At 36.6% G+C, this 14974-nt stretch overlaps 1 protein-coding gene across 22 annotated transcripts in view; it reads left to right on the top strand.

Annotated features, from left to right (window-relative positions):
• The window catches only part of CDC42BPA (CDC42 binding protein kinase alpha), a 313738-nt gene that overhangs the window by 228980 nt on the left and 69784 nt on the right, over nucleotides 1-14974 (top strand). For all 22 annotated transcript variants that reach the window (XM_067028895.1, XM_067028865.1, XM_067028824.1 and 19 more), the window contains one exon: nucleotides 4592-4716. In XM_067028895.1, coding sequence (XP_066884996.1) covers nucleotides 4592-4716 — 125 coding nt within the window. The remainder of the gene's footprint in view (nucleotides 1-4591; nucleotides 4717-14974) is intronic.

The raw sequence follows: 14974 nt of genomic DNA, 5'->3' as shown, positions 1-14974 counted from the left end.
CAAAGGTGAAAAGCTGAAAACCTTTCTGCTAAAATCTGGAACAAGACAAAGATGCCCACTCTTACCACTTCTGTTCAACATAGTATTAGAATTCCTAGCCACAGCAGTCAAACAAGAAAAAGAAATAAAAGGCATCCATATTTGAAGGGAAGAGGTAAAGTTGTCATTGTATGCAGATGACATGATACCATATATAGGACCTAAAGACTCCACACAGAAACTACTAGAACCAGTAAACGAATTCAGCAAGGTAGCAGTATACAAGATTAACAAGAAATCAGTTGCATTTCTTTACACTAACAGTGAAATCTCAGGGAAAGTGAAAAGACAATCCCTTTTAAAATCACATCAATAAAAAAACAAACAAATTTAGGAATAAACCTGACTAAGGAGGTGAGAGACTAATATGCTAAGAACTATAAAACATTGATAAAGGAAACTGAAAATGATTCAAAGAAATGGAAAGATATCCCATGCTCTTGGATTGGAAGAATTAATATTGTTAAAATGGCCATACTATCCAAAACAGTCTACAGATTTAATGTGATCTCTGTCAAATTACCCATGTCATTTTTTACAGAACTAGAACAAATATTCCTAAAATTTATATGGAACCACAACAAAAAACAGAATTGCCAAAGCAATCATGAGGAAAAAGAACAAAGCTGGAGACATAATCCTCCCAGAATTCAGACAATACTACAAAGCTACAATAATCAAAACAACTTGGTATTGGCTGACAAAAACAGACATATGGATCAGTGGAACAGAATAGAGAGCCCAGAAATAAACTCACACACCTATGGTCAATTAATCTTCAACAAGGGAGGCAAGAATATACAATGGAGAAAAGACAGTCTCTTCAGCAAGTAGTGTTGGGAGAGCTGGACAGCTGCATATGAAACAATGAAGTTAAAACACTCCCTCACACCATACACAAAAATAAACTCAGAATGTCTTGAAGACTTAAATATTAAGACATGATACCATAAATCTCCTAGAAGAGAACATAGGCAAAACATTCTCTGATGTAAATCATAGCAATAGTTTCTTATGTGAGACCCAGGAAGAGCCACTGTTTCAGTAAGAGACCAAGGACAGAATCCAGTGTCCCAGCTTGAAAGCAAATCAGGCAGGAGGAGTTCCCTCTTACTAGGGTCAGCCTTTTTTTCTATTCAGGCCTTCAACTGATTGAATGGGAACCATTCACATTAGAAAGGTAATCTGCTTTATTCAGTCAGTCAATTCAAATGTTAATCTCACCCAGACACTCCTTCAAAGACACAACCAGAATGTTTGACCAAATGTCTCTGCACCCTATGACCCAATCTAGTTGACTCATAAATTTAACCGTCACATGGCCCCTCATCTTCACAAACCTATAAATAATTCTTGTAGGAAAAATTCATCTCCTTCAAGCTGAGTAATCAAAAAGAAAACTAACACAATATCTCTACAAATATATCAGAAAGGAAGAAAGGAATAGTAATAACTAATGGCATATTGAGACCATTTATCAGAAAAATGTAGCCATGAAATAAAAATTGTGTGCAAATATTTTATCATGAACTTTAAAAAACTAACTAAATAAGAATTTTTGCTTCTGTGACAGATTAGCTTACATCATACCTACCACCTCACCAAGAAGAGCTATAAAACTGGACTTTAAAAAAATGTTTTTAATACTGTAGCAACACTGCCTGGAAGTATTCATCTGCAGGAAGGCAGTGGAGAGATAAGGCAGCCGAGACTTTACTGACCCAGATCCTTTAGAAAGGAGTAGTACAGAGATGAGCCCAGCATTCAGTGCCAGTTTTCCTCTTGAGGCATTTGCAGATATGAAAGCTGTAGCAGAGAATCCAGGAAATTGAGCACACTATTCCACAGTATCACAAGTTTAGAGAGAAAAACTGAATATCAGTGCCCACCAAGGTGCAGGATCCTTGGTAATCAATTCAAGCTTTCAATTGAACTCATCGAAAAGGCTACGTTTTAGAAATAAGGGTGAACCAGAGAGAGATGAGCCCTCTCAGTGGCTGAAACCCAGCCTCTAAGTAACTGAATCCATGATCTGTCTAATTGCCTACCAGAAGTAAAAATAAGCAGTCTCTGGATGAAAATATTATATAGAGCCTCAAATTATCTCTAAAGTTTTCATACACTATATGTGGCATGCAGTAAGAAATTACAATGCATACCAAGAGATACAACCAAAGAAAACCAAGACATAAAAGTATAATAGCAAAAACAAAGTAAGAAAAAAATAAATGAGAAGAAAACCAGGCAGTCAGTATAAACAGACCCACACAATTCCAAGTATTGGAATTTTCTTAATTGAACTTTAAAAATAACTGTGTGATATATTCAAGAAAATAAACATGATGAAGAATTTCAGCAGACAACTGGAATCTATACAAAACAGTCAAGTAAATCTTTAGAAGTGAAAAATAAAATAAATGAAAAATCCCAACAGAAAATTTTAACAGTAGATTGGAAAGAACCAAAGAAAGGAAGGGGTAAATAAAAACTTTCTGTACTGAAATCTGGATATAGATTTAAAAGGACAGAAATACAGGGACTTCCCTGGTGGTCCAGTGGTAAAGAATCAGCCTTACAATGCAGGGGATGCTGGTTCGATCCCTGGTCAGGGAACTAAGATCCCACGTGCCATGGGGCAACTAAGCCTGCATGCCACAACTACTTGCATGCCTCAACTAGAGCCCATGTGCCGCAAACTACAGAGCCCGTGGCTCTGGAACCCGCACAGCACAGCTTCAGAGCCCATGTGCCCTAGAGGCTGCGTGCCACAACTAGAGATGAGAAAACCTGCACACCACAACTAGAGAGCCCATGCACCACAACAAAGATCCCGCACACCACGACTAAGACCAGACGCAGCCAAAAATAAATTAAATAAATAAATAAATAATAAATTTTAAAATATATATTAAGAAAAAAGGACAAAAATACATAAAAGAAGATGTGAGACATCGGGGACGTGATGAAAAGATGACATACAAATATTTGCTTTCCCAGAAGGAGAGGAGAAAGACTGTGGTAGAAGCAATATTTGCAGAGTTAATAATGGCCCATAATTTTCCAAACCCTATGAGAAATATTTAGCCACAAATTCAAGAAATGCCACAAACCCTAAAAGTGATAAATAGAAATTAAATCCCTTAGGCACATTATAGAAAAATTGCTAAAAACCAACAACCAAAAAAATCCTAGAAGCAGCCAGAGAAGAAAGACACATTGTATTGGAAGGAGCAAAAGCTGAGCTTAAAGCTGTCTTTACAACAGAAAATATGGAACCCAGGATAAAAAGGAATGACACCTATAAATAATAAAAAGGAATAGAAAGGAAAATAACTGCCAATCTAGAAAATTATATACAGCAAAAAGTATCTTTCAGAAATGAAGGCAAAAATTCAGACTGCAGAGAACTCTGCAGGACAACCTACTTTCTCCAACAGATAAATTACAAGAAAAATTAAAGTGTTGGAGGGGAACTGCTATGTACTAAATGTTTGTGTCCCTCCAAAATTCCGATGTTGACACCTAGTACTATTTGGAGGTATAGCCTTTGGGAGATGATTAGGTCATGAAAGTAGAGCCTTCATGAATAGGATTAGTGCTCTTATAAAAGAGACCCCACAGAGCTCTCTCATCCCATGACCATCTATAAACCAGGAAGTGGGCCCTTGCCAGACACCGAATCTGCTGGTGCCTTGATCTTGGACTTCCCAGTGTCCAGAACTATCAGAAATAAATGTTTCTTGTTTAAGCCACTCAGACTATGATATTCCACTACAGCAGCCCAAATGGAGTAATCTGGAGCCTATAAGTAAAAAAGACTTAAAAGATAGAGCAACCATTAAGTTACATTTACTTGTTGGTGTGATTCAGTTTAACAGACTGTTAAGTCTTTTGATGTTTTGAGACAACTGGAAATTTGAACAATTACTAGCTATGTGATAATGTAAGGAAACTTGTTAAATTTGTTTAAATATGATAATGATATTGTGGTTATACGTAAAAAGAGAGCCTTATTTTCTAGAGAGATACACAGAAATATATATGGATGAAATTATATGATGTCTGGTATTTGCTGCAGAATAATACCAGAGGAAAGGGTAAGGAGACAGGAGTACAAATGAAATAAGATTGACATTGAGGGTGATAATTGTTGAAGTTAGTGATGATGGGCTCATGGGAATTCACTTATACTCTTCTCTTCATTTTTGTATATGCTTGAAATTATAAGTTTTTGTAAAAAGAGGATGCCATAGAGATATTTTCAGACAAAAAATGAGAGATGTTAACAACAGAACTGGGGAGTTCTTCAGGCAAATGGAGAATGTTCACAGATGGAACCAATTCAATATGGGGAATATGGGAAAAGCAAAGGCAGAAGGAGAATTCAGAGTACTTGATGTTTCCAAATTCAGTGGCCAGAGGGTGCATAATAATAGGAAATCAGAAAGAGAAGCATTTTTGAGTTATCAGATTTAACAAGAGGTATCTGAGCACCTTGAATTCCTGTTCCTAAAAGTCACACGTCTTTAAGTACCTTAAAACTGCCTTTCAGCTTACCACTTTGTATGAGAACTTAAGTACATGCAACCAGCAGTTAGAAGAAGAGGTAAAAGATCTAGCAGACAAGAAGGAATCAGTTGCACATTGGGAAGCTCAAATCACAGAAATAATTCAGTGGTGAGTACTCTCTTAAATCTGTTTTTGTGGGTAATTTTTGGCCATATAGTCAAGTTGGTATGAATTCCAGGAGGAATATTTATTACCGGCCTGTGCTTCTTCCGTGTTGTCTGTTATTTTCCTCTTTTCTCTAACTCCATCAAATATTCCATATCAGCTTTTACACAGTTTCATTGGAAGCTGATATTTCTAAGAAAAGAAAATGTTATTGTCTCCTAAGACAGTTGGTCCTTAAAGAACTGAAGAAACTCATTCACTAGCTATCAATGTTCCTTTCTAAGATCAAAATTGCTGTATTTGTGATTACTTTTTTTTTTTTTTTTTTTTTTGCGGTACGCGGGCCTCTCTCACTGTTGTGGCCTCTCCCGTTGCGGAGCACAGGCTCCGGACGCGCAGGCTCAGCGGCCATGACTTACGGGCCCAGCCGCTCCACGGCATGTGGGATCTTCCCAGACCGGGGCACGAACCCGTGTCCCCTGCATCGGCAGGCAGACTCTCAACCACTGCACCACCAGGGAAGCCCTGTGATTACTTTAAGAAACAGAAAGCCTGGAGAATATTTTACAAGCTGAAGATGTGCTTTCACCCTTTTCATAATTATAACAGACTAATTCACACACGGCATTTTTAAAACATTAAATGGTTAAAGTTTAGTTTTATCAACTGTTCTTTAAGCCCCTAGGATTTAATTTGGGATAATTGTCTTAGTATCTATCATTTAATTAACTCAAATGATTGTTCTGGTATTTGTAAAAATTTTATATATTTTTATAATGCTTGAAGAAAGTAGAATCCAACAGGGACTTGGTTTTCTAATGCAAATAGCCTAACTTTTTATATTTACTTTTTTAACTTTCTGACTTTTTTAGCACGTTATTGATGTTTTTGTTTTATTTATATAAACAACTACTGGTTTCTTCAAATATCTATAGACCAATAATTTGGTGAGAATGTTAGTTGATCATGCTCTTATTTTTGTCTTCTAAGCATTTTTTCCTACTTATACCAGCTTAATACCCTCCTTCTTAAATCGTAAGTGAATAAACACTTCCTTTTTAAGTAATCTTACCCAAATGACTCAAGAATTTTGATATTGACTTAACTATAGAGCTCTTATGTTAACTCATCTTTAGCTTATGAATGTGACTGTTGAGTGCATAGCTGAAGGAAAATGCCCAAATTGTGGAAATACGGTTGTGTTCCAAATAGTACAGTTAATGGTGCATTAATATTTAATTGAGATCCTTGTCATAAACTCTACATTTCTAAAGCAAAATCATTTTAATCTTTAGCCATGCTTATAATATCAAACATTATAACTTTTCATTTGTAACTCCATTATTATGTAATCAAATTTGTAATAAGATGTTAATGAAAATGACTTTACAGAAGACAAAACTGATTTGGTCAAAGCCTGAGATCCTAGACCACTGATCTTTTCAAGTGATTGCATGATGGGTTCAGATGGAATGAGAAGTGGTTCTAGTAAAGAAGCTTTAAATATGGACTATCTGGAAAGGGTTAGTAGTAGAAAGGATGAAGATGAAAATATTTGTGTGATACTACAAAGCACTCTTTTTACACATTTCACATTCAAGTGAAATATGCAGAAGAAATCAGGAATACAATGAATTCACTTTGCATTAAAGCTATTATTTAGAAATGGACTAATATATTAGATAATAAATTATTAAATACCTAATAGGCTAAAAGTAAAAGATATACTCACTGTTCTCAGAGTTCTCACCTATTTGAAAGTTATATCTCTGAGATATTCTGTACAAGCTTATAAAGGTCAGAAGTCTCAGGCTATTCCTGGTTTTTTAATCTGGTATATTAAAAAATGAAGTAATGCCAAAACAAGGTTTTGGAAACTTGTGATATGCAGTGTTTTAAATGTGTCCATTGGCCAAATTAACAGTTTTAAAATAAAACACACACTGCTGTATATAAGACTTCATTTGAATGCATTTCTAATGGCCTTGTTTCTCTGCTCCCTCTGCCTTTTCCTATGAAATACCTCTTTCATGTGAAAGGAAACCTTTTAGGTCAAGGAAACCTTGTTGCTCACACTGTATTGGAACAGGGACCTTTCTTCTCACCATTGACTCATCAGAAGACTTCACTCTTTCTCTTTGAAATGGTACTACAAAGAGGTTGAAGTAATAGGCTGGTCCATAAGATTCATTTTTTAGATGTATCTCCTCACATGTAATGCATTCTTCTGGTATAATAAGAGATAGAAAGGTCTGTAAATTAGGGTACTTTGCCTTCAAGTACTAGCTTATAGTGTAACATTTAAAAGTTTAAAAACTAATGTGATCAGAGGTGGATATAGGTAACAAGACTTAAATGTAAATTGTCTTATGTATTGTACAAATACATCAAATACATACATGATTTTCCTATATGAGTATAGAGGAGAATTACTTCAGACTGGGTGCTAAAGAAAGTTGGGGGTAATCAGTGGAACTATAATGCATTTTCTGAAAACACTGAGTTCAATAAAGGGTGCTACTGTTCCTATAAAAGAATAGTAGGAAATAAGACCAATAAAGTTATTGCAGCACAATTAACATGAATACTGGGTTAGAATCAGAACTTTATTTATAAGAAGAAGGAGAAGGCTTTTCTGCAAAGGATTATGGAATTGATTCAGGTGATGCATTAGGAAGGTAATTCTTCATAATGGTGTTCAGCATGAAATAGAAGGAAATTTGGGGGAAGCTGAACAAATGGAGAAGACATTATGGAAGAAGGATCTATAGGACTTAATTAATTATAAATGAAGGGCAAGAGATGAGGAGGAATTAGTATTTCTGAAACTCTTTGTTGGAGAGATTAAGAAAATGGTGATATCACTGAAGTAAGAAAAGTCAGGAGAAGGAACCAGCTTTGGGGAGGATGATATAATCAATTTTAGTTGTTCTTTGTTGGTGAGTCTGAGATCATTCTGAGATATCTGAGTGGAAATTTCCAATATGCTTTAGAAAAGATGACTTAAAGGTTAGGATTAGAAATATAAATTTGGGAATTTAATTTCTTGTAAATAAGGCCATTGAAGTTGTTGGGGTTTATAATAGAAAGAAGGATAATGGTGAGGGTGATAATAGTAGAAGATAGAGGAAACAGCTGTGTAAGACAACCAGGAAAGTGTTTTAATAATCAGGAAAGGGTTTCAATAGTGAAACTTTTATTTTCCTTTGTTTAAATTCATTCACATTATTTGAAACATTCCTCATTCATTAATTTTCATTCCTGTGTAGTAATAGTTTACAGTGATTATAGTATGTTGTAGGCATTAGGCTGAAAATTCACATGTTTTCTCATTTAGTTATCACAACAGTCCTATGAGGTAGTATTATTATTACTCCCATCTTATAACTGAGATAACAGAGAGTTAGAGGGGGTAAATGACTTATCCAGAGACACACAACTGCTAAACTGTGAGCTAGGATTTGAACCTAGTTCTATATGACTCAAGAATCAAGTTCTTAATCACTCTACTATATGTGTCCTGACTCCCAAACTTTTTTTTAATTTTCATTTTATGTTGGCGTATAGTTGATTAACAATGTTGTGTCAGTCTCAAGTGTACAGCAAAGTGATCCAGTTATACATATATATGTATCTATTCTTTTTCAAATTCTTTTCCCATTTAGGTTGTTACAGAATATTGAGCACAGTTCCCTGTGCTATACAGTAGGTCCTTGTTGGTTATCTATTTTAATTATAGGCATGTCCCAAATGCCCAATCTATCCCTCCCCCAACCCTTCTCCCATGGTAAGCATAAGTTCGCTAAGTCTTTGCTGACTACCAAACTTTTTAAGGACCATGTCTTATATGTGTTCTTCAATCTTCCTAATATGTCTACATAATAATCAGTATTTAGTAAATATTTCTTGATTATTTTGACTTAGCCAAAGAAAAGATGAGAGACTTGCCTCTAAAACTGTTTTTTTTTTTAAACGTCTTTATTGGAGTATAATTGCTTTACAATGGTGTGTTAGTTTCTCCTTTATAATAAATGAATCAGTTATACATATACATATGTCCCCATATCTCTTCCCTCTTGTGTATCCCTCCCTCCCACCCTCCTATACCACCCCTCTAGGTGGACACAAACCACCTAGCTTATCTTCCTGTGCTATGCGGCTGCTTCCCACTAGTTATATCTATTTAACGTTTGGTAGTGTATATATGTCCATGCCACTCTCTCACTTTGTCCCAGCTTACCCTTCCCCCTCCCCATATCCTCAAGTCCATCAAGCCCATTCTCTAGTAGGTCTGTGTCTTTATTCCCATCTTGCCCCTAGGTTCTTCACAACCTTTTTTTTTTTTTTAAGATTCCATATATATGTGTTAGCATACGGTATTTGTTTTTCTCTTTCTGACTTATTTCCTCCATATGACAGACTCTAGGTCCATCCACCTCACTACAAATAACTCAATTTTGTTTCTTTTTATGGCTGAGTAATATTCCATTGTATATATGTGCCACATCTTCTTTATCCATTCATCTGTTGATGGACACTTAGGTTGCTTCCATGTCCTGGCTATTGTAAATAGAGCTGCGATGAACATTTTGGTACATGACTCTTTTTGAATTATGGTTTTCTCAGGGTATATGCCCAGTAGTGGGATTGCTGGGTCGTATGGTAGTTCTATTTGTAGTTTTTTAAGGAACATCCATTCTGTTCTCCATAGTGGCTGTATCAATTTACATTCCCACCAGCAGTACAAGAGGGTTCCCTTTTCCCCACACCCTCTCCAACATTGATTGTTTGTAGATTTTTTGATAATGGCCATTCTGACCAGTGTGAGATGATATCACATTGTAGTTTTGATTTGCATTTCTCTAATGATTAATGATGTTGAGCATTCTTTCATGTGTTTGTTGGCAATCTGTATATCTTCTTTGGAGAAATGTCTATTTAAGTCTTTTGCCCATTTTTGGATTGGGTGGTTTGTTTTTTTGATATTGAGCTGCAATGAGCTGCTTGTAAACTTTGGAGATTAATCCTTTGTCAGTTGCTTCATTTGCAAATATTTTCTCCCATTCTGAGGGTTGTCTTTTCGTCTTGTTTATGGTTTCGTTTGCTGTGCAAAAGCTTTTAAGTTTCATTAGGTCCCATTTATTTTTTATTTCCATTTCTCTAGGAGGTGGGTCAAAAAGGATTTTGCTGTGATTTATGTCATAGAGTGTTCTGCCTATGTTTTCCTCTAAGAGTTCGATAGTGTCTGGCCTAGCATTTAGGTCTTTAATCCATTTTGAGTGTATTTTTGTGTATGGTCTTCTAATTTCATTCTTTTACATGTAGCTTTCCAGTTTTTCCAGCACCACTTATTGAAGAGGCTATCTTTTCTCCACTGTATATTCTTGCTTCCTTTATCAAAGATAAGGTGACCATATGTGCGTGGGTTTATCTCTGGCCTTTCTATCCTGTTCCATTGATCTATATTTCTGTTTTTGTGCCAGTACCATACTGTCTTGATTACTGTAGCTTTGTAGTATAGTCTGGAGTCAGGGAGCCTGCTTCCTCCAGCTCCATTTTTCTTTCTCAAGATTGCTTTGGCTATTCGGGGTGTTTTGTGTTTCCATACAAATTGTGAAATTTTTTGTTCTAGTTCTGTAAAAAATGCCAGTGGTAGTTTGATACGGATTGCATTGAATCTGTAGATTGCTTTGGTTAGTAGAGTCATTGTCACAATGTTGATTCTTCCAATCCAAGAACATGGTATATTTCTCCATCTATTTGTATCATCTTTAATTTCTTTCATCAGTGTTTTATGATTTTCTGCATACAGGTCTTTTGTCTCCTGGGTAGGTTTTTTCCTAGGTATTTTATTCTTCCTGTTGCAATGATAAATGGGAGTGTTTCCTTAATTTCTCTTTCAGATTTTTCATCATTAGTGTATAGGAATGCAAGAGATTTCTGTGCATTAACTTTGTATCCTGCTACTTTACCAAATTCATTGATTAGCTCTAGTAGTTTTCTGGTAGCATCTTTAGGATTCTCAGTGATTGTATCATGTCATCTGCAAACAGTGACAGCTTTACTTCTTTTCTGATTTGGATTCCTTTTATTTCTTTTACTTCTCTGATTCCTGTGGCTAAAACTTCCAAAATTATGTTGAATAATAGTGGTGGGAGTGGGCAACCTTGTCTTGTTCCTGATCTTAGAGGAAATGGTTTCAGTTTTTCACCATTGAGGATTATGTTGGCTGTGGGTTTGTCATATATGGCCTTTATTATGTTGAGGAAAGTTCCCTTTATGTCTACTTTCTGGAGGGTTTTTATCATAAATGGGTGTTGAATTTTGTCGAAAACTTTCTCTGCATCTATTGAGATGATCATATGGTTTTTCTCCTTCAGTTTGTTAATATGGTGTATTACATTGATTGATTTGTGTATATTGAAGAATCCTTGCATTCCTGGGATAAACCCCACTTGATCATGGTGTATGATCCTTTTAATGTGCTGTTGGATTCTGTTTGCTAGTATTTTGTTGAGGATTTTTGCATCTATGTTCATCAGTGATATTGGCCTGTAGTTTTCTTTCTTTGTGACATCTTTGTCTGGTCTTGGTATCAGGATGATGGTGGCCTCGTAGAATGAGTTTGGGAGTGTTCCTCCCTCTGCTGTATTTTGGAAGAGTTTGAGAAGGATAGGTGTTGGCTCTTCTCTAAATGTTTGATAGAATTCGCCTGTGAAGCCATCTGGTCCTGGGCTTTTGTTTGTTGGAATGTTGTTAATCACAGTTTCAATTTCAGTGCTTGTGATAGGTCTGTTTATATTTTCTATTTCTTCCTGGTTCAGTCTCCGACGGTTGTGCATTTCTAAGAATTTGTCCATTTCTTCCAGGTTGTCCATTTTATTGGCATATAGTCGCTTGTAGTAAACTCTCATGATCCTTTGTATTTCTGCAGTGTCAGTTTTTACTCTCCTTTTTCATTTCTAATTCTATTGATTTGCGTCTTCTCCCTTTTTTTCTTGATGAGTCTGGCTAATGGTTTATCAATTTTGTTTATCTTCTCAAAGAACCAGCTTTTAGTTTTATTGATCTTTGCTATCGTTTCCTTCATTTCTTTTTCGTTTATTTCTGATCTGATCTTTATGATTTGTTTCCTTCTGCTAACTTTGGGCGACATTTTTGTTCTTCTTTCTCTAATTGCTTTAAGTGTAAGGTTAGGATGTTTTGAGGTGTTTCCTGTTTCGTAAGGTAGGATTGTATTTCTATAAACTTCCCTCTTAGAACTGCTTTTGCTGCATCCCATAGGTTTTGGGTCATCGTGTTTTCATTGTCATTTGTTTTTAGCTATTTTTTGATTTCCTCTTTGATTTCTTCAGTGATCTCTTGGTTATTAAGTAGTGTGTTGTTTAGCTTCCATGTGTTTGTATTTTTTACAGATTTTTTCCTGTAATTGATGTCTAGTCTCATAGCATTGTGGTTGGAAAAGATACTTCATATGATTTCAGTTTTCTTAAATTTACCAAGGCTTGGTTTCTGACCCAAGATATGATCTATCCTGGAGAATATTCCACGAGCACTTGAGAAGAATGTGTATTCTGTTGTTTTTGGATGGAATGTCCTATAAATATCAATTAAGTCCATCTTGTGTAATGTATCATTTAAAGCTTGTGTTTCCTTTTTTATTTTCATTTTGGATGGTCCATTGGTGAAAGTGGGGTGTTAAAAAGTCCCCTACTATAATTGTGTTCCTGTCGATTTCCCCTTTTATGGCTGTTAGTATTTGCCTTATGTATTGAGGTGCTGCTATGTTGGGTGCATAAATATTTACAATTGTTATTATCTTCTTCTTGGATTGATCCCTCGATCATTATGTAGTGTCTTTCTTTGTCTCTTGTAATAGTCTTTGTTTTAAAGTCTATTTTGTCTGATATGAGAATTGCTACTCCAGCTTTCTTTTGATTTCCATTTGCATGGAATATCTTTTTCCATCCCCTCACTTTCAGTCTCTGTGTGTCCCTAGGTCTGAAGTGGGTCTGTTGTATACAGCATATGTATGGGTCTTGTTTTTGTATCCCTTCAGCCAGTCTATGTCTTTTGGTGGGAGCATTTAATCCATTTACATTTAAGGTAATTATCGATATGTATGTTCCTATTACCATTTTCTTAATTGTTTTGGGTTTGTTATTGTAGGTCTTTTCCTTCTCTTCTGTTTCCTGCCTAGAGAAGTTCCTTTAGCATTTGCTGTAAAGCTGGTTTGGTGGTGCTGAACTCTCTCAGCTTTTGCTTGTAAAGATTTTAATTTCTCCATCAAATCTGAATGAGATCCTTGCTGGGTAGAGTAATCTTGGTTGTAGGTTTTTCTCCTTCATCACGTTAAGTATGTCCTGCCACTCCCTTCTGCTTGCAGAGTTTCTGCTGAAGGATCAGCTGTTAACCTTATGGGGATTCCCTTGTGTGTTATTTGTTGCTTTTCCCTTGCTGCTTTTAATATTTTTTCTGTGTATTTAATTTTTGACAGCTTGATTAATATGTGTCTTGGCATGTTTCTCCTTGAATTTATCCTGTATGGGACTGTCTGTGCTTCCTGGACTTGATTAATTATTTCCTTTCCCATATTAGGGACGTTTTCAACTATAATCTTTTCAAATATTTTCTCAGTCCCTTTTTTTTTCTCTTCTTCTTCTGGGAACCCTATAATTCGAATGTTGGTGCGTTTAATGTTGTCCCAGAGGTCTTTAAGACTGTCCTCAATTCTTTTCATTCTTTTTTCTTTATTCTGCTCTGCAGTAGTTATTTCCACTATTTTATCTTCCAGGTCACTTACCGTTCTTCTGCCTCAGTTATTCTGGTATTGATCCCTTCTAGAGAATTTTTTATTTCATTTATTGTGGTGTTCATCACTGTTTTTTTTGTTCTTTAGTTCTCCTAGGTCCTTGTTAAACGTTTCTTGTATTTTCTCCATTCTATTTCCAAGATTTTGGATCATCTTTACTATCATTATTCTGAATTATTTTTCAGGTGGACTGCCTATTTCCTCTTCATTTGTTAGGTCTGGTGGGTTTTTGCCTTTCTCCTTCATCTGCTGTGTGTTTCTCTGTCTTCTCATTTTGCTTAACTTACTGTGTTTGGGGTCTCCTTTTCGCAGGCTACAGGTTTGTAGTTCCCATTGTTTTTGGTGTCTGTCCCCAGTGTCTAAGGTTGGTTCCGTGGGTTGTGTAGGCTTCCTGGTGGAGGGGACTAGTGCTTGTGTTCTGGTGGATGAGGCTGGATCTTGTCTTTCTGGTGGGCAGGTCTATGTCTGGTGGTGTGTTTTGTGGTGTCTGTGGCCGTCTTACGGTTTTAGGCAGCCTCTCTGCTAATGGATGGGGTTGTGTTCCTGTCTTGCTAGTTGTTTCACATAGGGTATCCAGCACTGTAGCTTGCTGGTTGTTGAGTGGAGCTGGGTATTGGCATTGAGATGGAGATCTTTGGGTGATTTTTGCCGTTTGATATTACATGGAGCTGGGAGGTCTCTTGTGGACCAGTGTCCTGAACTTGGCTCTCCCACCTCAAAGGCACAGCCCTGACGCCTGGCTGGAGCATCAAGAGCCTGTCTTCCACATGGCTCAGAGTAAAATGGAGGAAAAAAAAGAAAGAAAGAAGATAAAATAAAATAGAGTAAAATAAAATAAAAATAATTATTTAAAAGAAATTTTTAAGGTAGTAAAACAAAGAAAGAAGGAAGAGAGCAACCAAACCAAAAAACAAATCCACCAATGATAACAAGTGCTAAAAACTGTGCTTAAAAAAAGAAAAACAAAAGGGCAGACAGAACCCTAGGACAAATGGTAAAAGCAAAGCTATACCGACAAAATCTAACAGAGATGCATACACATACACATTCACAAAAAGAAAAGGCAAAAAAATATATATATATATATCATTGCTCCCAAAGTCCACCTCCTGAATTTGGGATGTTTGTTGTCTATTCAGGTATTCCACAGATGCAGGGTACATCAAGTTGATTGTGGAGCTTTAATCCGCTGCTCCTGAGGCTGCTGGGAGAGATTTCCCTTTCTCTTCTTTGTTCGCACAGCTCTTGGGGTTCAGCTTTGGATCGGACCCGCCTCAGCGTGTAGGTCACCTGAGGGCGTCTGTTCTTCGCTCAGACAGGACGGCGTTAAAGGAGCAGCTGATTCGGGGGCTCTGGCTCACTCAGGCCAGGGGGGAGGGAGGGGCACGGATGCAGGGCAAGCCTGCGGCGGCAGAGGCCGGCGTGACGCTGCACAGGCCCAAGGCGCGC

Source organism: Kogia breviceps, chromosome 1 (assembly GCF_026419965.1).
Source record: "Kogia breviceps isolate mKogBre1 chromosome 1, mKogBre1 haplotype 1, whole genome shotgun sequence".
In the NCBI taxonomy this organism is placed as follows: Eukaryota; Metazoa; Chordata; class Mammalia; order Artiodactyla; family Physeteridae; genus Kogia; species Kogia breviceps.
Note: the sequence above shows the minus strand (reverse complement) of the source record. Positions and strands in the feature narration are given on the sequence as shown.